The sequence below is a fragment of the Pelodiscus sinensis genome, chromosome 26, assembly GCF_052426305.1.
Source record: "Pelodiscus sinensis isolate ZL-2025 chromosome 26, ASM5242630v1, whole genome shotgun sequence".
Classification (NCBI taxonomy): Eukaryota; Metazoa; Chordata; order Testudines; family Trionychidae; genus Pelodiscus; species Pelodiscus sinensis.
Window position 1 is genome coordinate 21,350,915 of NC_143077.1, and position 25,164 is coordinate 21,376,078.

At 47.8% G+C, this 25,164-nt stretch overlaps 1 protein-coding gene across 7 annotated transcripts in view; it reads right to left on the reverse strand.

Annotated features, from left to right (window-relative positions):
- Positions 1–25,164, reverse strand: part of EYA3 (EYA transcriptional coactivator and phosphatase 3) — a 157,485-nt gene that overhangs the window by 33,953 nt on the left and 98,368 nt on the right. For all 7 annotated transcript variants that reach the window (XM_075908770.2, XM_075908768.2, XM_075908766.2 and 4 more), the window contains 5 exons: positions 17,158–17,243; positions 15,364–15,547; positions 8,817–8,956; positions 7,166–7,249; positions 3,455–3,544 (listed from right to left, as the gene is read on the reverse strand). In XM_075908770.2, the coding sequence (XP_075764885.2) occupies positions 3,455–3,544; positions 7,166–7,249; positions 8,817–8,956; positions 15,364–15,547; positions 17,158–17,243 (584 nt within the window). The remainder of the gene's footprint in view (positions 1–3,454; positions 3,545–7,165; positions 7,250–8,816; positions 8,957–15,363; positions 15,548–17,157; positions 17,244–25,164) is intronic.

A 25,164-nucleotide genomic window follows, 5' to 3' on the forward strand; every position in this document is an offset into this window, starting at 1 on the left:
TTTTAGTACTTCTTCAATCTGGACTGACAACCTTACCGCCAGCCTTCTTAATAAGTTTTGGTGCGCTCTTGCATCCATTGACGGAAGCGATGGGGCTGAGTCCCCTAGGGCCTCATTGGGTGAAGATGACGAGGACTCCCTCAGGGTCGGCTGCTCTCCCATTGGTTCATCCACATGTGGCCCTGCCTGCATTGGAGGGACCATTTGTGTGGTCTCCGGATGCAGTAGTCTGGGTGCCCCTCTCCCCTGTGTCCTGAGGCCTGGATGCAGCCGTGGCCATCGAGTGGCCTGTCTCTGATGTGGGGGCAGGATGGAGAGGGGTCACTGATGGTAGACTCCCCCGTCTCGCGGAACCTAACACAGACCCCAAAGGGGGTGGCCCTTGGCCCTGGTGGTAGGCCCACGGTGTCAAAAAGGGCCATTGTTGAGGTTGCCACTGTGGAGGCTAGATGCATGATTGCAATGGGTTCCCATGACTAGCCCTATTTCCTAGTCTGGTCGGTGCCAAGGCAATACGGGTATCATCCCCGGTGCCGCACTAAGGGTCGGTGTAGGTGCCGGCATTCTACCTGGCTCTGGCACTGACAGATGCCCTTGAATCGATGCCCAGGCAGCTGACAGTTCAGAGGTCAGCCCAGATGTCAGCAACGGTGACGGTATTGGTACTAGGGATACCATCAGTGCCGCTAACAGTGCCGATCAGCGTCCAAGCGATCTCACCAGCACCAGGTTGGGTAGGTTCGTCAAAGATGACAGCTCTGACGCTTGCAGTGCTGAGGTTAGTGCTATTAGTGCCTAGACAGTGCCCAGGGCTCCCTAGAGTCTTTGTGGCCAAGTGCCCTTCCTTTGGGAACACTTTTTGGACTCGCCTGTCCAAGGACCTTCCTCTGGAGTCCTCAGGTCTCCTCTGCATTGGAGACAGAGCAGTGCTGCGAAGTCTTAGCCGTGGTCTTACGCTTAGACGGTGCCACGATCACCTCCCATACCGAAGGAGGAGTACTACGCACTGATTGGGCTCCGTCTGGTGCCGGCGCTTGGAGGGTAGACTCCATAAGTAGCCACTTAAGCCTCGACTCTCTTTCTCTTCTTGACTGCAGCTTAAAACTCTTACAAATCTTACAGTTGTGTGTGCAAAGAGCCTCCCCCAGACACTTTAGGCAGGAGTCATGCGGATCCCTGCAGGGCATAGGTTTCAAACAGGACACACAGGGCATGAGGCCCTGGGATCCCCTCCCCAGCCTGGGAGAGGCATAGAAGAGGAACAGTGCCCTCTTATCTCTCATTATTCACAGACTAAGTAGGTACTAATTAGGTAACAACTACAACACTTAAGAAACTAAAGAAACTATATACAAGCTAAGGGACGACTGACAGTCTTGAGAACGCTCCAGCTAGTCAAGGGCAGTAAGAAGGAACTGGGGGGGGGGGGGTATATATGTGTGGATATGCTGGCGCCACTCCAGGGGGCTCCCTGGCAGGCCCAATGGATACTGCTAGGGGGGAAAGCTTGTACGCGGAATCCATGTACGCGGCGTGCGCACACCTAATTGGAACGGACACGAGCAAGCACTCGAAGAAGAACTGACCTTTTGGATTTGGCTGTTAGGGTGTTTTGTTTGAGCAGCAATACTGGCTCAGGTCTAATGGAAATGCTGGGGCTGCCTGGAGTCCAGCAAAAGTTTCTTGTCCCAACATCACTCTCTCCTCAGAGCTGGAGCAGTGGCAGAGAACTTGAGAAACAGGAGGAAGGAGCCTAGCACGGACACCGCCAAGGGCTGGGGAAACTGAACAGAGTGCAGGAGACAAGCCCTCATTGTTGATGGGAACTGGGACCCATGTCAACCGGCAGAGGAGATGGGGCATGCAGGGATTTTACAGGGCTCCACTGGGTCTGAGCTCTGCACAGCAGTTCACTAGAGGGTGGCATGTGAGATCTCAGTCAAAAGCCAATAGTCCTCTGTGCTTCCTGTAATCAGTGCAACGTGTGGACAGATCACGTCCTTTCAGGCAGGAGGTAACAAACCTCTCCCCCCCAGCCTGGCCGTTTGAGCACTGGAGGGGAGCTGCTGCTTGTTTCAAGGTAAGTCTGGTCTGTGATACTTTGCTTAGTGAGGGCGCTAGTCCATTGCCCTGAGAGACAGTAGAGCTGCAGGCGCTATCTGAATTCAGACCTGCTAAGACTCCCTACGGCTATGGTGAACTACAGCAGAAACTGCAGACTCTCAGGCCTTGCCATGAGAAACATCTCAGATCTCTAGCTGCCAGCTAATGGGGTGCCAGCAGAGAGGTCCCAAATAGATCACTGGAAACAGTGACAGGTGGTAATAGGGAGATTATAGTCAATTCAAAATCCTCACTTCAATGTCTTTAATTAGCCCAATGTGGATTTGCTCCAGCAGTCACATCACGGAGCATGTTTACACTTGTATCAAATTCATATTAATGCAGCCAAGATTAAGCAATCTCTTACAAATGTCAAGGCAAAGTCCTTTACGTCACTTTCTACCTTGGAACCCTGAGCTGCCCACAAGAGAGACTGTCCCGCATGAGGCAGAGACCTGATGAGCATCATGAGCTGGAACAGACACACAACTCGATTGCTTTCTTCATAAATCTCAAAGCCAAACAGGGCCAACAGAAAACTAACCAAAATTTGATTTTTGAAAATGCAAATGAAAATTGTTGGCAGATTTGTAATATTTGCATTTTAAAAGCAATGGTAGAGAACACAATGATGCTCACGTATGTAATAGCTCATGGTTTCTAATGTACAGAATTTTGCAAATCCACAGATACCCAATTTCTATCCATGGCTACTTGCATCCATAGCTCATTTTTGTAGATACAGACACATACAAATTTAGTATCTAGAACCCTGCAAATCTGAAGATATCCATTTTATATTCACAAGTATCTGCATCTGTGGATGTGGATTTCTGTGGCTCATTTTTGCACATATAGATGTGGCTGCGGATAGAAAATGGATCTGCACAGGGCTCTGCGGATCTAAACCTAGAGCTAGTGTGTTATCTTTTAAAAACAGAACTGTAATCTCGGAGCAACGTGGACTAGTATTCACAGGAAGGGACTAGATGTCGGTAAGACCCTATTTCTATTCCCAACAATTTTTAGCAGCACCTGAACTATTTCCACACCTCCTTGGCTAAGCCATATTTGTTATATATAATATTCTAATGTATAAATGACTTATGATGGCTGGCTGAGTAAAGTGAGGCCGTACACATCTCAACAGCATTTCTGTGTTTGTCAGTTACACAGCAGAGGGAAGAGCAGAGTGCATTTCAGGCAGCAGGATCTTGGCTAACATGGCAGCTTTGTTGCTGCACTACATTAGTTTTGGCAGATCCTATGAGATTTATTTCTGTGTCATATTTGTGTTTGTAATTAGAAACAGCACTCTCAACAGGCTCCTGAACAAAAAACTGGCACATACCTCTAAGTCATTGAAAAATAAGTGCGTGTCAGCCACTTCGAAAATCATCTCCTCCATCGTCAGACCTGAGCCAATCACTAGAGTCGGGTCCTGGAAAGCAAGGCAGGAAAAGAAAATTTTGCCCTGGTTCTGTACTTCAGTAGAGATAAACCTCTTGCCAATGACATTTCACAGGATTTACACTGGTTCCCCGGGTTAGAACATGCTGGCGTGATTCTTTTTTATACCATTCAAATGTATTGATTGTAATATCTCTGAAACACTGTGGGCACCTGAAGAAAAGCAAAAATCTAGTACAGTATCAAAGCAAAACAAATCAAACTCCAGTGCCACGCAGTTTGGACACATATACTTCTAGCAGCACAACAGAAAAATTATTTGTAATTGTTCCATATATTTGAGAGAGGCTCTTTATTTTCACTGTTGGACTCTCACTGATTCATACTAATGACAGGGACATGCTTTGTTACTTAATGAAGTTAACAAGAAAGTGACCACACAATATAAGAGAAGCATCTTGTGCTTTGCTCGTTTATTTTGAAAATTACATTATATAGCAGTGTCATGGTTCCTTCCCCACTCTGCCACGATAAACGCAGAAGTGGGGGCCAGCAAGTGAACCCCAAAACCTTATCTACCAGACTTTGGTATAAAACTTCCCCCCAAAATCTTAAAAACCTAGATTTTGGGGATGGACTCTCTGCTGCCACCACCCAAATTAATAAAGAAACCAGGGGAGAGAGAGACCATTTGGGAAAATTTCACCCCTAAAGTAAAAAGCAGGACACCACCATTAACCAATACCAGGTTAATAAAAGGAAAAGAGAAAATGTTTCTTATCACCACACTATTCCTGTTGCAAGCATAACGATTGGATGGAAAAGTAACAAAATAATATACTCATGGAGAAACTCCATGGGCCTAGAACTTAGTTACAAAGGAAAGCCAAAACACTTTTTTAAAAAGTGCACAGACAGCAGATCCCATACCCAAACCAAAAAACAATGAAACCTGATGGATTTATCTAAACTTTACCCTACTTACAGAAAGTGAAGTATTTTCTTGGAGGGAGACATAGTATCTGTCTCCCTCAATAGCTGGAGAGAACTGCCCAGAACAAAGGAGGGAAAAAAACAAAAATTCCTTTGTCCCAGTTTGAAATTCCTACCTACGTTCCTATTGGCCACTCCACCTGGCTAGGTAAGGGACAAAGTTAACCCATTAGTCCTCAGGCTGCTGGCTAACCCTGATGATCATGACAAGCAGCTATAATACTGATGGAATTTTAAAAGGTTAAACAAACCAGATATGGTTCTTTATCTGCCTCTTTTGACTATCTAGTCTTTAGGTGCTTGCAGACTATTTGTTTTTCCTGTTCCATTCCAGCTCGGCTTTCCCCTTGATATTTTTATACCCACTGCCTTTTCTTGTTGCCCCCCTCTCCCATTTTTTTTCCTTCTCCCTCCTCCCTCCCGCTCACCTATTTATTTTGGTCCTGGACATCCAACATTCTGGTCATTTGAAGAAGTGGGCTGTGCCCACAAAAGCTCATGATCCCATCTACATGTTCTGTTAGTCTTTAAAGTGCTACCAGACTATTTGTTGTTTTTTAAGTTTATCCTGTACAGACTAACTCGGCTACCCCCGGAAGCTTTCAAATATTGTTAGTTTTACTTTACATTTAAGCACTTTAAATATTTGACAAATGAAACCTTCAAAAGATGAAAGTTATTATACGATCTCAGCACAAAGGGGCTGAAATTACAAAGAACATGATCCTTATCTTCACCCTGCATCTGCACTTCGAAACTGAATCAATTCATAGCCTCGTACTTAATTCAAATGAACATGTTTGCAGTCATGACCATAAGAACTTGATCCAGTAGTTTCTTCATTGACGTGGTTACCCCTTTAAAATAACCCATGTGTTCCAATAAAAGGGGAGGTTCCCCACCTGTAACTGTGGTTCTTTGAGATGTGTGGTCCCCCTCTGTAGTCCACTGGGGCTTTTCAAAATAGCAGTGTCCATCATGCTGGACAGATCAACCCCTTTCCAATTCCTTCTCCACTGTACAGGGGGAGGAAGGTGGGACGGGAATACAGATAGGAGCCACACATCTCAAAGAACCTCTAATCATGGGTAAGTAACCTTCCTCCTCCTCCGAGTGATGGTCCTGTCTGTATTCCACTCAGGGCGATCAACAAGCTGTACACAGGCAAGAGGAGGATGTGAGGGAGATGCTGGTAAGGAGAGGTGGGAGATACTTGCTGCTCTGTGCTCAGCAGGGAACTGCTGCTGTCACGGAGAGAGGAGTGACCCCCTCCCCCAGCAGGCAGCTCTGTGGGCAGAGCCCTGAGCTCCTGGCTGGGCAGGGCTCCTTAAGCAGACCTGGGGCTGGACTGCCATGCAGCTTAGAAGGAACCTTAAGGGAAGCCTCACCCATTCTAGGGCACTCGGTTTGAGGCGCAGGAACACACCGATTCTCTCGTGACAACAGCACCTGGTTTTGGGAACAGACCCAGGCCCAGTCGGGGTCCTGCCTTGAGACGGACAATCCACACTGCACCAACAAAGCCACTGCAGAAGGGTGCGTGGTTCAGTAGATCCAGCAAATGAAGCAATGTGTGGGCGCCACCATGGCCGTAACTGGTGGCAGTTTGGTGTCTTGCTTGGCTCTGGACAGGAGGAAGACTTACTGCCACACTTATGTGCATGCTTCCCTGTTTAAAGGCTAAGCCCTGGCAAGGGATCCATAGCATTGGTGCTGGCAGAACTGGAGTGAGACTGCACAGCAGGAAGCACACTCCAGAACTGCTTGGGCCGATGTATGGGAGGAGGAGAGGGATCCCCAGCCAGCATCCAATGGTGGGGCCCCATGGCAACCTCCATGAAGTGCTTCTTAAGGTTCAGAGCCTAGCCTTCCTGGGTGTGGCCAGGGAAAGAGAGACAGGCACATAATCCTCAGTAGGGCCTTTTGGTGACAAAATAGGGGGAGCGTTTACACTGAGTTTTGTTAGGAAAAACACCCAGTTTTAGTGACAAAAAACTTCCAGCTCTGAGAGAGACTTTTGTCTTCTCCTTTTCCTTTATCATCAACAAAGAGCCAGTGTGGACTCTGCTGTTTGTTTTGTTGAGAGAACGGACTTCCGCCAGTATCCCACAATGCCTGCCCTGATGGCTGTGCTCAGTGTTTTGTGAACGCTGCTGCCCTGCAGGCATGTGCCCCTCTACTTTCAGAGCTCCAGGAAGTATCTGACAGCTGAGTGAGCTTCTCTGTTTGGGGGAAATGCTTCTGCTCTGCTAAGAACCGAGCAGCCCATACACTGCTGCTGCAGGGGCTGGGCTGGAGAGATTGCTGTGCTCCTTTAACATCCCTCAGCATGGAGAGCTCACAGAGCTATAAGGGAATCCCAAGAAGTGCAGGGATCAGCTCTGTCTTCATACCACACTACACTGTGGGATGCTTACCCACAATGCTTTGCTCAATCCATCCACAGGGAGCTAGCCATGTGGCCATGAAATGTCAACAATGGGAAGCAGAAAAACCAGTTTTCACTTCCGGTGACTTACCCAGTGTAGACATAGGCTAGAATGCAACAGGACCATCACTTGAACAAGGAGTATTATTTTCTACTTCTTTCACCTCCCATTAGTGTCTACTTACTGATAACATTCCTAGTCTACATCTGAGAGAGGTGAGACAAGATTACCTTTCCGTATTTCTGGGCATAGGACCCTGTGAGAAGAGAATGGAAGATGATGATGGTCTCATCCAAGTCCCAGAGAAACACTCGCTGGGGAAGGAAAGACAAGTAGGTGGTTAATCTTGGGGTATTCCAACTGCCATGCTGCAGGAAAGAACAACATTACTGAAACATCAGGCTGGATGGGACCTGGAGAAGTCATTGAGTCCAGCCCCTGCCCTGAAGCAGGAACCAGTAACCCTAGACCAGCCCAGACAGGGGCTTGTCCAACCTGCTCTTACAAACCTCCAGGGACAAGGATTCTACAACCTCCCTTGGAAGCCTCCTCCAGAGTTAACTGCCCTGAGAGTTTAAAAGCTTTCCTACTATTCAACCGAAATCTCCCTGCTCCCTCCCTCTGATTTCTTATTAGGGCTAGCGAGTCATCATTGTTAACTAATGCAATCGATCACCATTACTCCCAGTTTTAATCACACTGTTAAAAATTGAATATGAATACAAATGTCTTAAATATTTTTGCATATGTTTCTACATTTTCAAATATATCGACTTCAACACAGAATGCAAAGTGATGCTGAAAATGAACATGCATTGGTCCGTACTGCTCTGGACCGTCCTCAGCATGGAACCTGTCATCAGCATGGAATCACATCCTCTGGAATGGTAGTTGAAGCAGGAAGGGGAATACGAATGTTTGGCATCTCTGGCATGGAAATAGCGTGTAATGCCAAAGTGCCATGCGAACATCTGTTCTCACTGTCAGGTGACACTGTAAATAAGAAGTGGGCTATATACTATATATTTGAGAAATGTGCATCTGCCTGTCTGTCTATCGGTCTGTGAGTCCATTTGTTCAAAGACGCCTCCCAAACCATGGTGTCCAACATGCTAACCACTTGCCACATGTGGCTATTTGACCAGTTGAGTGTGGCTAATTTGCTATAGCAGTAGCCATTATATATAGTGGCTACTGCTTTAGAACGGGTTGGACACCACAGTTCTAAATGGTAAAAGCTAGGATGATCAAATGCAGTAAGTGGCTTCCTCTTAGCATACCTCAAAGCAAGGTCAGGGTTTGGTTATGCCAGGCCAGTGGGGTGCGCCTGGAATTCAATTGTTTCTCATTAAATAGAAAGGGAGGTGCCAGCAAGAAGGAGTTATGTTGCAGAGTGACCACAGGGGGGCAGCAAGGGACTGGAGATGGGGACCAGGACCCACTGAGCCAGCAGCAGGCAGAGGTGGAGAAAGAGACAGCTCTCTCTACTGTATATTTCAGAGAGTTGGTCTGGTTGCGCGTGCGTGCGTCCCAGTCAGGGGACATGTACCCCTCACCTGGCTCTGCCCACTGGCGCTGCAGCAGCAGCCATGGAGAGACAGCTACGGTGAGAGGGGGCTGCACACGGAACCCTTCATCCCAAGCCCCATCCCTTTTAAATTATTTGAGTCAAGGACCTGAGCAATACCAGGTAAATCATCTAGTCTTCCAGAAATGCAAACGAACGTGACTGTCTGAACAACCAGATGACCAAGAAATAGGACACGGTAGTCTTGTAGGCTCTACAATTTTTTAGTCAACTATTCCAACATCTTCCCCCGCCAGAAAGGGAAAGGGAGGCACACGGGCCAGGGAACTCTTCCAGAACGACTGTTCACTTACTTCCAGTTCACTGTCCTGGGGGGAGGAGGCATCTGCTTTCCTCTTGCCCCTGTTTTTCCCAGCCATGTTTTTCCTAGTGTGCTCATCTAGCTCTTTACTTGCTGTTGCTCTTGGCAAAGACGGACTTGTGGATGGATCTCCTGGAAGAAACACACACAACACTGTCCATCCCATGGTGTGTTGAGCCCCCTGTCCCAACACACCTCTCCTCCTGACAGCTCCTGCCCATACACCAGAGCCAGGTAACATGGATCTTGCTGACCTTAATGAGGCCCCAGCAGTTGAACTCTATACAGAACAAATGCAACGTTTCTCACCCGGCTCCCCAAACCCCAACAGAGGCAGAGGCCACGTCTACACTGCTGGCCCTGGCCAGATGACGCATGGGCCGGAACCAAGGCTCCCGGACCACACAAGGGGAGAGCCTGAGCTCCAGCACAGCCCTTCCCCTCACAACCCGACCCTTGCAAGCCCAAGCCAACTGCCCTGGTCTCTGACACTTGGTGCCACAGATTTTTTTATCGTGCTGCAGCCACGCCCAGAAAGGTTGCTGCAGACTGGGTAAGGTACAAGGTCCGTGGCAGAGTTCCTCCAGCCACCTAAGAACTGCACCAAGGACACACCCGGTTCCTCTGATGCACTGTCCTGGGGCTGATTCTAATGACATGTCTATGGGTTAAATTTAGAGGTGGAAGCAACAGGGATGACGTTGTGGTTGGTGTCTGCTATAGACCACCGGATCAGGTGGATGAGGTAGATGAGGCTTTCTTTGGACAACTGAGAGAAGCTTCCAGATTGCAGGGCCTGGTTCTTATGGGGGACTTTAATCACCTGACATCTGCTGGGAGACCAATACAGCGGTACACAGACAATCCAGGAAGTTTTTGGAGAACGTTGGGGATAACTTCTTGGTACAAGTTCTGAAGGATCCGACCAGGGGCCATGCGCAGCTTGACCTGCTGCTCATAAACAGGGAGGAACTAGTAGGTGAAGTAGAGGTGGGTGACAACCTGGGAAGCAGTGATCATGAGATGGCAGATTTCAGGATCCTGACCAAAGGAAGAAAGGAGAGTAGAAAAATACACACCCTGGACTTCAGAAGAGCAGACTTTGACTCCCTCAGAGATCTGATGGGCAGGATTCCCTGGGATGCTAACATGAAGGGGAAAGGAGTCCAGGAGAGCTGGCAGTATTTAAAGAAGCCTTATTAAAGGTACAGGAAGAAACCATCCCGATACGCAGAAAGAAAAGCAAATACGGTAGGTGACCAGATTGGCTTACTGGGGAAACGCTTGGTGAGCTTAAACACAAAAAGGAAGCTTACAAGAAGTGGAAACTTGGACAGATGACTAGGGAGGAGTATAAATATATTGCTCAAGAATGCAGGGGAGTTATCGGGAAGGCGAAAGTACAATTGGAATTGCAGCTAGCAAGGGATGTGAAGGGGAACAAGAAAGGTTTCTACAGGCATGTTAGCAATAAGAGGGTGATCAGAGAGGGTGTGGGGCCCTTACTGGATGAAGGAGCTAACCCAGTGACAGATGATGTGGGGAAAGCTGAAGTACTCAATGCTTCCTTTGCCTCTGTCTTCACGGACAAGGTCAGCTCCCAGAAAAGTACACAGGCAACACAGTATGGGAAGGAGGTGGGAAGCCCTTGGTGGGGAAAGAACAAATTAGGAACTATTTAGAAAAGCTAAACGTACACAAATCCATGGGCCCTGATTTAATGCATCCGAGGGTACTGAGGGAGTTGGCAAATGTCATTGAGGAGCCTTTGGCCATTATCTTTGAAAACTCGTGGAGATCAGGAGAGATCCCGGATGCATGGAAAAAGGCAAATGTAGTGCCCATCTTCAAATGTAGTGCCCATCTTCAAATGTAGTGCCCATCTTCAAAAAAGGGAAGAAGGACAATCCAGGAAAGTACAGACTAGTCATTCTCACCTCAGGTCCTAGAAAAATCATGGAGGGGATCCTGAAGGAATCTATTTTTAAGCACTTGGAAGAGGGGAAAGTGATCAGAAATAGTCAACATGGATTAACGAAGGGCAAGTTGTGCCTGACCAATCTGGTTAACTTCTATGATGAGGAAACTGGCTCTGTGGATACGTGAAAGTCAGTGCATGTGATAAAACTTGACTTTAACAAAGCTTTTGATTCGACTCCCACAATATTCTTGCCAGCAAGTTAAGAGAATATGGATTGGATAAATGTACTGTAAGATGGATAGAAAGCTGGCTAGGCTGTCAGGCCCAACGGGTAGTGATCAATGGCTCTATGTCAGGATGGCGGTCGGTTTCTAGCAGAGTGCCCTAAGGATCTGTTCTAGGACCAGTTTTGTTCAATATCTTTATTAATGACCTGGATGAGGGGATGGATTGCACCCTTAGCAAGTTTGCAGATGACACTAAGCTAGGGGGAGCAGTAGATACACTTGAGGGCAGAGATAGGGTCCAGAGTGACCTGGACAGATTAGAGGATTGGGCCACAAGAAATCTGATGAGGTTCAACAAGGACAAGTGTAGAGTCCTGCCCTTGGGACGGAAGAATCCCAAGCATTGGTACAGGCTGGGGATCGACTGGCTAAGTACAGTAGACTTCCGATAACACGGCACCTTTGGGACCCAGGGGGTACTGGATTATTGGATATGCCGGAGCATCAGGAGGTACTCCGGCAGGGGGCTGTGACAGGTCGGGGGGAGAGGGGGGGTTTGGCAGGGAACGACGTGGAGTGGGGTGAACCCTCCACCATTTTGCAGGGAGGCGGGGGAAGCCCTGCGCAGCCACCAGCAACAGGCCAGCTGGGGCTGCAAGCGGCAGCGGCAACTTGGGGAAGCCGCGGGCAGAGCAGCTGGGGTGCTGCCGGGTTGGTCCCGCAACGTCGTCCCTCACCTGAGCGGCACTGCGGGACCAACCCGGCAGCACCCCAGCTGCTCTGCTCTGCTCCACTTCCCCAACTCCTCCACTGGTCAGTTTCAGCAATGGCAGCAGCGTACTTGGGGAAGCGGCGCGGAGCAGCTCCAATTGTCCGGCTGGCTGGAGCACTTCCGGGTTCCAGTTGGTGCTGGACTATCAGGAATGCTAGACCACTGGATGCCGGACAATTGCAGTTTTACTGTAGCAGTTCTACAGAAAAGGGCCTGGGGATTACAGTGGATGAGAAGCTCAAAATGAGTCAACAGTGTGTCCTTGTAGCCAAGAAGTCTAATGGCATATTAAAGTGCATTGGGAGGAGCATTGCCAGCAGATCCAAAGAAGTGATTATTCCCCTTTATTCAGCTCTGGTGAGGCCACATTTGGAATATTGTATACTGTTCTGGGCCCCCCCACTATAGAAGGATGTGGACACATTAGAGAGGGTCCAGCAGAGGGCGACCAAAATGATTAGAGGGCTGGAGCATATGACCTATGAGGAGAGGCAGAGGGATTTGGGTTTGTTTAGTCTGCAGAAGGGAAGAGTGAGGGGGGATTTGATAGCAGCCTTCAACTTCCTGAAGGGAGGTTCCAAAGAGGATGGAGAAAGGCTGTTCTCAGTAGTGAGGGATGGCGGAACAAGGAGCAAGTTACAGTGGGGGAGGTCTAGGTTGGATATTAGGAAAACCTAATTCACTAGGAGGGTGGTGAAGCCCTGGAATGGGTTACCTAGGATATGTCTACACAGCAAAGTTATTTCGAAATAACTTTCCTAGCATCTACACAGCCATTCCATTATTTTGAAATTAATTTTGAATAGCAGAGGGCTCATTTCGAAATTGGTAAACCTCATTCCACAAGGAATAGTGCCAATTTCGAAACTGCTATTTGGAAATAAGCACTGTGTAGACGCTTATTTTGAAATAGGGGTCCTTCAGCCCTTCCCAGGGTGCCCTGTTGACCGGCCTGGCCACAAGATAACTTCTGACCTGACGCCCTGCTGGAACTGATTCCAACCAGCCTTAAATACGATTCAACGTCCACTCGATGTGGACATGCTATTTCAAAATGCATTTTGTGTGTAGATGCATTATTTAGAAATAGGCTATTTTGAATTAACTATTTCAAAATTAGATATTTCGAAATAACGCTGTTGTGTAGACATACCCCTAGGGAGGGGGTGGAATATCCATCCCTAGACATATTTAAGTCTCGGCTTGACAGAGCCCTGGCTGGGTTGATTTAGTCGGGATTGGTCCTGCCTTGGGCAGGGGGCTGGACTTGACCTCCTGAGGTGTCTTCCAGCTCTATGACATTTCACTGTTTTGGAGGGTTCCTGCAAGACCCAGTGCTCTGGGAAAGCGTTCTCCCAGCAAAGATTCTGATCGACTGTAGAGACCACTTAGGTCGTTCATCTAAGGTCTCTTCCCCTCAGCTCCTGGGCTAGTCAGATGCCTTTCCTCACTGCCCATCCCCAAAGTCTAGCACCACCCAGCAGCTCTTAGCACTATGTACCGCATTCAGTGCAGTGTGAAACAGGAGAGACTCAACAGGGAGTATTAAACCACCCCGGTTTCGGTAGCTGTAGCTGGGGAGCCAACAGACTCCTGAAAAGTCGGCTGGTCTAACAGGTGAGGAGCGACACAGTAATTAATTTCCCTCTTTAAAGTATTTTAAGCTACTGAGGAACAGCCTGAACTGGGAGCCCTAAATCTAAAATAAAGATTTTTGAAGCAGCAGCTAGTTATGCTCTCAGCCTTTGCCAAGCAGCCGAGCCAGGCTCTGGCCTAGCTCTCCTCCCACAGGGGGGTTTCTGCTACCCCTCAGGCCCGGGCGCTCTGCATTCCCTCAGCCAGGACCCCCACCTCTCCACGCCATCAGTATCCCTCTACTTGCTGTGCTGGCGTGTTGCACTCCATGGGGAGGCTGGGAAGAGAGCAGATGGGGAGCTCACTGGTGTGGTGCCCCAGTTCTCTGATCTACAGACCACTGGCCACATGGCAGGGGCTCCAGGTGCCCCCCGCTTTCCTCTTCCTGGTTGCAAAGTGCAAAGTGAGTGTTTATCTTTTCCTCAGGAATCCTCTTCACAACCCTCCCAGACCCCAGCTTTCACCAGCTCATCCTACCTATAAGCCAAGGGAATTGGTCGGTCTGGGGACGCTGGGTCTGTCAGCCTGAGAGAAGCAGAATATCTACTAATTCAGAAAAGGAAATGTCAGCTCCGCTTCCTGGAAGGGCCTTGCTTAGCTCTCATTCCCCTTTGCTGAAGGGCCTTACAAACAGTTGAGGGGATGGCTCTGGGTATCACCACGAGTGAGAGCAACCGTCTAGAGCAGGCCTGGGCAAAATACAGCCCACAAGCCAGATGTGGCCCGCCAAACCACCGGATCCAGCCCGCAGAGGCAGTGGGGAGCCCCAGGCAGGCCCCCAGCTTGCCCCACAGCCCGTGTGCCACGCAGAAACACGGCTGCAGGGCTCCATTTCTGTTTTCAAACTGAAGGGGAGGGGGGAAGTTTTAGGAGCCGCTGTGCCCCAGAACCTTCCCATTAGCTGGTTTCTCGAAGAAACCAGCCAATGGGAGCTGCTTGTTGGAGTAACAGGCAGCTAAGAAGAATCACGCCCCCATTCCGGGGCTCAGTTATTCGTGGAGCACATGGCCAGGCAAACAGGCTGGGAAACATTTTAAGCTCTGCAGGCAGGCAGGCTAGTTTGGCAGCTGGCAAGTAAGTCTCTTGGCCACAGCCTGCTTCTAGCACCCCAACCCCTTCCTGCCCCAGCTCTCTGACCCCCCCCACTCAACATACCCAAACCCTGTGTCCCCCTCTTACAGCCATACCCCCTCCCAGATCTGGCACCCCAATCTCCTACCCTAGGTCACATCTCAAACCCCTGCACTCCAATTCCCTGCCCTAGGTCACAATCACCTGCTTCATCCCAACTCCCTCCCAGATTAATATCATGGAAGGGTGCGGCCCTTGACCACTTTCCAAAATCTTGGAATCCCCCCGGTCTAGAGACTCCTTTCCCAGGGGATGGAGTTTCACTTGGTGCATGCTGGTTCTCCCCACTGGAAGAAGCGAGTTGCTCCAGAAGCTCTGTGCAACAAACCAGTGTCACTGTGGGCAAAAAGGCAACAAGCGGAGCAGCCTTCCCCAGTGCTGGTTAATGTGACAAAGGCAACAGGAGGAAGGAAAGGGAAGAATGGGAGGAATGCAGGGGGAGAGTTTGCTCTCATGCCCCGGGCTCCAAAGTGCTTTGCACTGCAGTGAATTAGGCCCCTGCAACACAGTGACACAGCAGCACTTGCTCATCAATGGGATCTTACTACTGAGAGCACGTCGGCCAGAGTCCCCAAAGTATCTCGCACTTATTAGAACAGTTCACCAGCCTCCCACACACTGCAGCTCGCCAAGCAGGAGCGCAGGCGGTGGAGTAAGGAACCCAGGCATTTTAGGCCAAAGGAGAAACAAAGTGACAAACATCCTTTGCTGAAGAGGGACAGAATTTGCGCTGCAAACATCAGCACACAATGATCCTCCTCTTTACGCTTCTGAACTGTGCTTGCCCCGCCTGCCAGTGCACTGTTATCGCAGAGGGGGTCTGAAATTCCCCTACGGCAGCTGCAGCACTTACCAGAGAAATGTCTCTGGGCTGTCCGCGTAGGCACCATGGCATTTGCTTTTTCAATTGGATACGTGGTGGTTGCTAATGTGGTACTCTCCAGGCTGCTGTCTGCTGGCGCTACAACCCCAAAGCCAGAACTCGGGTAGCATGGCTGGTACTGGCTTTGGCCGAGAATTGTGTAGGTAGGATATTCCTGTTCAAAGAAAGAATCAAACAAGGTAGGACAAGGCTGGGGAGTCGACAGCCTCGCTGGGCCTCAGGGCAGTTGCTGGCTTTGCCCTCCCAGTCTCAGAAGACACTGAAAACCAAATGGGCTGCAGGGCTACAATGCAAGCTCAGGCCTTCTCCCCTTTGGCCCAGCAGCACAAGAGAGATCTCCATCAGAAAGAGCAGGTACCCACAGGGGAAGGAGCAGAAAGAAGCAGGCAGCCAGGACCACCCACTCCAGACTTACAGAGGGAGAAGAAATAGTGCTGCCTCCTAACCAATGGGTTTTAAATTCCAACTACATCAGAGGGTTGCTCCCTCTCTGCTCACCATCAGTTGCTGATGCAGCTCCTTCCCCTCTCCTTGGCGAGGGAGGAGCAGAAGGATTTATCAAGCTGGGTGAAAATAGCCTTTGCTGCAGAAGCTAAGGCCTGGTCTTCACTTGAAAACAGGTTGGCAGAACTATGTTGATCAGGGCTGTAAAAAATCCAAAGCCCTGACTAGCGCAGTTCAGCAAATGCTTCCTTTGACTTATCTGCTGCCACAAGGGGAGGTGGGTTCATCTACACTGCAGGCTTCTTGCGCAAGAAGCTTTTATTGGAAGAGATCTTCCGCAAAAACTTCTTGCACAAGAGCACGTCCACACTGCAAAGGCGCATCAAAAAAAGCGATGCGCTTTTGCGAAAAAGAGCATCCGGACAGCATGGACACTCTCGAAAGTCAGCTCTGATTGCTATGCACAGAATGGCCACCATGGCACCTGTGCTTTTTCCCCTTTCCTCTTTTTGCACAAAAAATTCCTCTTCCCCATCCACACACACCTTTTTGCAAAAGAGCTCTTTCACAAAAAAGCATTCTTCCTCGCAGAATGAGGAATACCTATGCTGGGAAAACCCCTCTGTTCTTTCGATTTTTTTGCGCAAAAACGCACTTGAGGTGTGGACGATCCACAAGGTTTCTCGGAAAAACGGCCATTTTTCCAAAAAAAACTCTGTAGTATAGACATAGCCTACATGACCAGACCTTCTCCTGGGGCTGTAGACAGTGTCTGAGCTGGAGCACTGCAGCAGCAGGACTGGGCTGTTGTGTAAGTGCATGCAAGTCCTGAGCTAACCATAGTGATGCTACTCCCACGTTCCTACGGCCTTCCGCACAGGGATCTCCAAGGGCTCTGTGGTTCCTCAAGCCTTCTTACATTGACAGAGTGGGGGGAACGAAGGTAAAGGGAAGTAAAGGTCAAGGTCCCAAAGGAGATCTCTGCTGGTCAGGATGCCTCCAGTATCTAACTCAAATGCCTCCAAGCCTGTATTTTAGCCACAAGACTCACTCACCACTCACACAGCAAACTTGCCCTCTGTAAATCTGGGGCCCAAACAACAGAGTTTTGAATTTAATTCATGCCCCAAATACTGTCCCCACTGGCAAGAAAATGCTGAAGTGAACCACTTAAAGTGGCTACAAATATTTAGTCTAAAAATTCTCTGGAACTTTCAAAACAAAAACAGTTCCACTCCAGTGATTGTGGAGTCAGAAAATGTGAACACAAAAGCTACACCAGATATGCCTGAGAGAAGAAATGTGAACAAGAAGTTTTACCTGGTGAGAGATGCTGGCTACTGCTGGTGTTGAAATGTTGACAACAGGCGAGGACGTGGAGACTGGACTCGCATTGGTAGTTGATGCTGTTTAAAAAAAAGTCAAAGAATGACCATATGTTAATTCATGTTAATAATATAAAAGGCAGAAGACCAACCATAAGTGGGAAGCAGACACATTTCTAACCCCAACTACGCTCTAACAATTTAAACAGCTTCAGAGGGGTAGACGAGTTAGTCTGTACAGGATAAACTTAAAAAACAACAAATGGTCTGGTAGCACTTTAACAAAACATGTAGATGGTATCATGAGCTTTTGTGGGCACAGCCCACTTCTTCAGAACTTAAACAGGGTTTTTCATCTGTGGGGATGGAGAACCATGTTTTAAAATTGTTGTAAAAATGTCTGGCAAAACTCTCTTCAAAACACATTTCCCTCTCCATTTCTGCCACACAAATAGTAGAATTAGGCTAGTGACGTGTTTTTTTTAATTAATTGATATATTTCAAAATTTGGGAAGACAAAGAACACAAGATGTAGTCATCTCCCTTTAAGTTACAAGAAATAAAATCGAATAAATCAATACTTACAGTATCTGAAAAGCATTTAAATTAGTTCTGATAACATTTTTGTCCAGTAGAGTGAGTGAGGCCTTAAAATATTTGATCTCATTGAATTCAACAGCTTCAGGAAATACTAAAACCCATTTAAATCATAACAAAAAGCTACATCATACTGACAATTTTTTTTTATATTTAACCTTTGAAATGTGTGTGAAACTACAAGCATTTTCTGAATGAGGTCCCTTGAGATCACTATCGACAGCTGCTCTGAGAGGCAGAATCATAGAATCATACACGATTAGGTTTGGAAGAGACCTCAAGAGGTCATCTAACCCAACCCCCTGCTAAAAGCAAGACTAACCCCAACTAAATCATCCCAGCCAAGGCTTTGCCTCATCAGATTTCTTTTGGCCCAATCTTCCAATTTGTTTAGGCATCTCTGGACCCTATCCCAATCCTCCAGCATATCGACTTCTCGCCCAGAGCTTAGGGTCTGCCAACTTGCTGAGGACGCAATCCAATCCATCATCCAGATCATGAATGAAGATGCTGAACAAAACCAACTCCAGGACATACCTGGGGCACTCTGCTTGATACTGGCTGCCAACCAGACATCAAATCATTGATCACTACCCATTGAGCCCACTAATCTAGCCATCTTTCTAGCCATTTTATAGTCCATTCATCCAAGCCATGTCTTTAATTTGCTGGCAAGAATATCATGGAAAACCATGTCAAAAGCTTTGCTCAAGTCAAGGTATATCACATCCACTGCCTTCCTCATGTCCATAGAGCCAGTAATCTCATTGTTAGGGATGTACGCAACTAGTCGGATACACAAGCTTATTGGACAGTTGAGTAGTGACTCAATTAGTGGGGAGCAGGAGTTGGTACTGGGGGAGCTGGCTTACAAGCTGGTTCCCCCCAGCACCGCCTCTGCGGAAGGCAGGGGAGGCAGAGGCAGAGCAGGGGACCAGGCGCAAGCCGGCAGTCAGCGGATTCCTGGCTCATGCCCATACCAGAAGCCTTGCCTCTGCTTCTTAAATGTTTTAAGAGCCGTCATTTAAATGTATTAAAAGCTGAAGAGCAGCGAGGGGAACCAGGCGCAAGTTGTTCTGGCTCATGCGTGGTCCCCCCTGCTGTGCTTCTGCTTTTTAAATGTATTAAGACAGTGGTCCCCAACCTTTTTACACCCAAGATCACTTTTTAAATCTCCGAACAGGCGAAGATCTACCGCCCCACCGCTTCCTTGAAGCCCCGCCCCTTCCTTGAAGCCCCGCCCACTCTATTCACCTCCTGTGCATCACTTGCTATCCCCGGCCCTTACTTACACACTCTGATAAACAGTTTATTTTTAAATTATGCGATATGTAAAATTAAAATCACGTGTTTATAGTTATGAAATAAATGGTCTGTTTTTTATTCATGCTATTTAAATCTAAAATGAAGCATTTATAATTATACATTTTGTGGGGACAGAGTTCTGCGGCTGGGGGCAGGGGAGAGGGAGCAGGGTGCTGGGAGGGCAGAGGACAGGGTTCTGCAGCAGGGGACAGAGAGCAAGTGGGGACAGGAATAGGGACAGAGTTCTGTAGCTGGGAACAGGGGAGTGGGGACAGCGTTCGGGGAGTGGGGAGGGGAGTGGAGACAGGGGGGTGGAGACAGAAGTCTGTGGCTGGGGAGTGGGGGGGCTGGGGAGGCAGAGAGTCCCCTGCATCTGCCTCCTCCCAGGATTCCCCCCTCCCAGAGGGAAACCAGCGAGTGCCTACCCCGGGGCCGACCCCCCTTCCCCGGTGCAGGGAAACCCCGCGCGCGCACGCCTGCCCCGGGGCTGACTCACCCCTCCTGTGTGGTGCAGGGAGCCGATGCTCCCTCCCGCAGTACACCCAGCAGAGCAGCTAGCGCTACTTCTGGAATCGCTGGAAGTGGCGCTAAGCTGCGGGACTTCTGTCCATCCCCGGGAAGCCGACACTACCTCCATTTTCACTTGAGGTAGGTAGTGGGGTTTCTCAGGGGTGGGAGGGAAATGGGGGCGGGGCGGACAGGACGCCTCGCGATTGACTGGTCGAGGCCTCACGATCGACCAGTCGATCGCGATTGACCTGGTGGTGAACATGGTATTAAGAGCTACCAGGCTCTTAATACATTTAAAAGGCAGAGCTGCAGCAGGGTTAGCTCCTGGTGCTGGGAGCTAACCCTGCTGCAGCTCCGCAGTTTCCCCCACTTATCAACTAATCAATGGAAATTTCATCGACCTGTCAATTAGTTGATTAAATTCAAGCTAACATCCCTGCTCATCACAGAAGGCAATCAGGTTGGGCAGACAGGACTTGCCCTTGGTGAATCCATGTTGACTGTCCCTAATCACCTTCCTCTCTCCCAAGTGCTTCAAAATGGATTACTTTCTCCATGATTTTTCCAGGGACTGAGCTGAGGCTGAAAGATCTGTAGTTCCCTGGCCTTCTTCCCCTTTTTAAAACATGGGCACTCCATTTGCCTTTTTCCAGTCATCCGGGATGTTGCCAGATTGTCACGAGTTTTCAGAGATAATGGCCAATGGCTCTGCAATCACATTCGGCTGCTCTCTCAGCCCCCTCGGATGCGTTATAGCCCCGTGCACTTGTGCATGTCCAGCGTTTCTAAATAAACCTTAACCTGTTTTTTCACCCCTGAGGGCTCCCCATCTCCTCCCCGCACTGTTCTGTCCTGTGCAGCAGTCTGGGAGCTGACCTTGTCTGTGAAGACCAAGGCAAGAAAAGCATTGAGTGCAACAGCTTTTTCCACATCAGTTGTCACTAAGTCGTCTTCCTCATTCAGTAAAAATTCCCACTATTTCCCCGACCACCTTCTTGTTGCCACCATACCTGCAGACAACCTTCTTGTTACCCTTCACACCCCTTGCTAGATGCAACTCCAACTGTGCTTTAGTCTTCCTGATTACACCCCTATATGCTAGAGCAACCTTTTCATACCCCTCCCTAGTCATCTGTCCAAGTTTCCAACCTCTTGTAAATTTCCTTTTTGTGTTTAAGCTCACCACACATCCCAGTTAAGCCAAACTAGTTGCCTGCCATATTTCCTGTGTCTTTTGTACACTGGGATGGTTTGTTCCTGAGTCCTCAATGAGGCTTCTTTAAAATACAGCCAGCTCTCCTAGACTCCTTTCCCTATCATGTTAGCTTCCTAGGGCATCCTCCAGGAATCAAAGGCTGCTTTTCTGAAGTCCTGGCTCCATATTTTGCTGCTCTCCTTTCTTCCTTTTGTCAAAATCCTGAACTCAAACATTTCATCTCAACAAAATCCTAATCTCAACAAGATTAGAAAGGCAAAGGCTCAAAATGAGATCAAACTAGCTACAGGCATAAAGGGAAACAAGAAGACCTTTTATAAATACATTAAAAGCAAGAGGAAGACCAAGGACAGGGTAGGCCCACTGCTTAGTGAGGAGGGAGAAGCAGTAACAGGGAACTTGGAAATGTCGGAGATGCTCAATGGCTTCTTTGTTTCGGTCTTCACTGAGAAGTCTGGAGGTGTGCCTAACGTAGTGAATACAAGCAGAGAGAGGGTAAGTTTAGAAGATAGGATACACAAAGAACAAGTTAAAAATCACTTAGGAAAGTTAGATGTCATCAAGTCACCAGGTCCTGATGAAATGCATCCCAGGATACTCAAGGAGCTGATAGAGGAGGTATCTGAACCTTTAGCTATGATCTTTGAAAAATCATGGAAGACAGGGGAGATTCCAGAAGACTGGAAAAGGGCAAATATTGTGCCCATCTATAAAAAGGGGAATAAGAACAACCCAGGAAACTACAGACCGGTCAGTTTAACGTCTGTCCCAGGGAAGACAATGGAGCAGGTAATTAAGGAAATCATATGCAAACACTTGGAAGGTAATAAAGTGATAGGGAATAGCCAGCATGGGTTTGTGAAGAACAAGTCATGCCAAACTAATCTGATAGCTTTCTTTGATAGGATAACGAGCCTTGTGGATAAGGGAGAAGCGGTGGATGTCATATACCTAGACTTTAGTAAGGCATTTGATATGGTCTCACATGATATTCTTATTGATAAACTAGGCAAATATAACTTAGATAGGGCCACGATAAGGTGGGTGCATAATTGGCTGGATAACCGTAGTCAGAGAGTTGTTGTTAACGGTGCTAAATCCTGCTGGAAAGGGATAACAAGAGGAGTTCCGCAAGGGTCTGTTTTGGGACCCGTACTGTTCAATATCTTCATCAATGATGTAGATATTGGGATAGAGAGTACGCTTATTAAGTTTGCAGATGATACCAAACTGGGTGGGGTTGCAACTTCTTTGGAGGATAGGGACATAATTCAAAATGACCTTAGCAAGTTAGAGAAATGGTCAGAGGTAAACAGGATGAAGTTTAATAAAGAGATATGCAAAGTGCTCCACTTAGGAAGGAACAATCAGTTCCATACATACAAGATGGAAAGCGACTGTCTAGGAAGGAGCATGGCAGAAAGGGATCTAGGGGTCATAGTGGACCACAAGTTGAATATGAGTCAACAGTGTGATGCTGTTGCAAAAAAAGCAAACATGATTCTAGGTTGTATCAACAGATGTGTTGTAAGCAAAACTCGTGAAGTCATTCTGCCGCTCTACTCTGCACTAGTTAGGCCTCAGCTGGAGTACTGTGTCCAGTTCTGGGCGCCACATTTCAAGAAAGATGTGGAGAAATTGGAAAGGGTACAGAGAAGAGTGACAAGAATGATTAAAGGTCTAGAGAACATGACCTATGAAGCCAGGCTTCATGAACTGGGCTTGTTTAGTTTGGAAAAAAGAAGATTAAGGGGGGACATGATAGCGGTTTTCAAATATCTAAAAGAGTGTCACAAGGAGGAAGGAGAAAATTTGTTTCTCTTGGTTTCTGAGGACAGGACAAGGAGTAATGGGCTTAAAGTGCAGCAAGGGAGGTTTAGATTGGACATTAGGAAAAAATTCCTAACTCTCAGGGTGGTCAAATATTGGAATAAATTGCCAAGGGAGGTGGTGGAATCTCCCTCTCTGGAGATATTTAAGAACAGGTTAGATAGACATCTGTCAGGGATGGTGTAGACGGAGCTTGGTCCTGCCTTGAGGGCGGGGGGCTGGACTCGATGACCTCTCGAGGTCCCTTCCAGTCCTATGATTCTATGGTCACTGCTGCTCAAGTTGCCACACACATCTGCTTCCACTACCGATTCCTCCCTGTTTGTGAGCAGCAGGTCAAGAGGAGCACAACCCTCTTTGGTTCCTCCAGCACTTGCACCGAAAAGTTGTCACCAACACTCTCCAAAAACTCCCTGGATTATCTCTGGGCTGCTGTATTAGTCTCCCAACAGATGTCAGGTCTGTGATCTGGAAACATCTGTTGGCTGTGTGAAGAAAGTCTCATCTGCCTCACCCTCCTCCTCTGGTGGTCTATAGCAGACACCGACCACAAAATCACCCCCGTTCTGGCCTCTAATCTTAACCCACAAACGCTCAGAGAGTTTTCTTTTCTCCGGTTTCATACTGGAGCTCTTAGCAACCCCACTGATCTCTGACACACTGCAACTCCTCCCCCCCCCGCCCTCCAACCTGGCCTTCCTGAGCAGTTTATACCCTGTAGTTTATTGATAATGTGTTGGACAGGTTTAAGTTGGGGGTTGTAGGTGATGACAAGTGGTGTTCTATTGTTGGTTTTCTTGGGTCTGTCTTGAAGTAGATGGTTTCTAGGTATTCGTCAAGGTATTCCTGGACACCACAGTACAAATCAACACTGGAAAATTAGACACCACTCTCTACAGAAAACCCACCGACTCATACAGTTACCTACATGCATCCAGCTCCCATCCAGAACACACCACACGATCCATCGTCTATAGCCAAGCCCTTCAATACAACCGCATCTGCTCTAATCCCACTGACAGAGACCAGAAGCTTCAGGATCTCTACCAAGCATTTATAAATCTCAACTACCCACCCAGAGAAATAAAAAAGCAAATTGAAAGAGCCAGACGAATACCTAGAAACCATCTACTTCAAGACAGACCCAAGAAAACCAACAATAGAACACCACTTGTCATCACCTACAACCCCCGACTTAAACCTGTCCAACACATTATCAATAAACTACAGCTTATACTGGAACAGGATACCATACTCAAAGAGGCTCTGGGAGACAGACCCATAGTCTCCTATAGACAACCACCTAACCTCAAGATGATTCTTACCAACCACCACAGGACATACCACACTAATACCAACCCTGGTACCTTCCCTTGCAACAAACCCCGTTGCCAGCTTTGTCCACATATTCATTCTGCTGATACCATTATTGGACCTAACCAAGTGAGTTATAAGATCAAGAATACATATTCCTGCGCATCCAGAAATATAATCTATGCTATCATGTGCCGAAAGTGTCCGTCTGCTATGTACATTGGACAAACATCTCAGACACTTCGCCAAAGGATTAATGCCCACAAAACAGATATCAGACAAGATCACAAAGAAAAAACAGTTTCTTGCCATTTTAACCAGAAAGGACACTCTCTCAATGACTTAACCACCTGCATTCTGCTACAAAGACCTTTTACATCTGCACTTGAAAGGGAATCCTCTGAACTGTCATTCATGTTAAAATTCGACACTTTCCAAAAAGGACTCAACAAACACTTGAACTATCTCACCCATTACCAAGATAGTTTCCCCAATTATCACCTCTAATACCATTAACTCACAAACATCCCACTCTCCCTACCTCTAATATCATCAATTCACAGACACTTACCTTCCTTCCTTCCCCCCCCCCCCCGCATCCCCCTCCTGTTCTGAAATGTGATTTGTCCTTTTCATATTTGTTCATTTTTTTAATTGTATCCCTTGGTATATATGGTTGTGACTACTTTCTTCCACTATTTGATCTGAGGAAGTGGGTCTGGCCCACGAAAGCTCATCATCTAATAAACCATCTTGTTAGTCTTTAAAGTGCTACATTGTCCTGCATTTTGCTGTAGCACAGACTGCAGAGAGCTCTTTGGGCAAATTGCACATTATCACCCATCTTAACACCAGCATTTTCTACTGATTCCCCCTGTGGAGGCACCTCAGCACAACACTGAAAAACAACCCAAGCTCTTCAGCAGTTTGGTGTTTTCCCAACCTTGGGGGAGTCAGTGGCAGGGAAAAGCTCACAGCAGTCTTCCTGGTCTTAGCATGCTGCCCCTTGGTGACTCTAGATGCTGCCCTTTGAAGAATCCAGTCAGTTCCTTCAACTAAGCAGGCAAGAAAAACTGATCCAAGATGAGAAATCTGATCCAGTGCGAGAAAAAGATACCTCCGAAAGAATCCTGCAATAGGGCATCTCAAGAAATGCAGAATGACGGTGAGGTAAAAGAAAAGACACCACTGATGCAGGAAAGCCACCCTGAAGAGGAAGGCCCAAGGGAA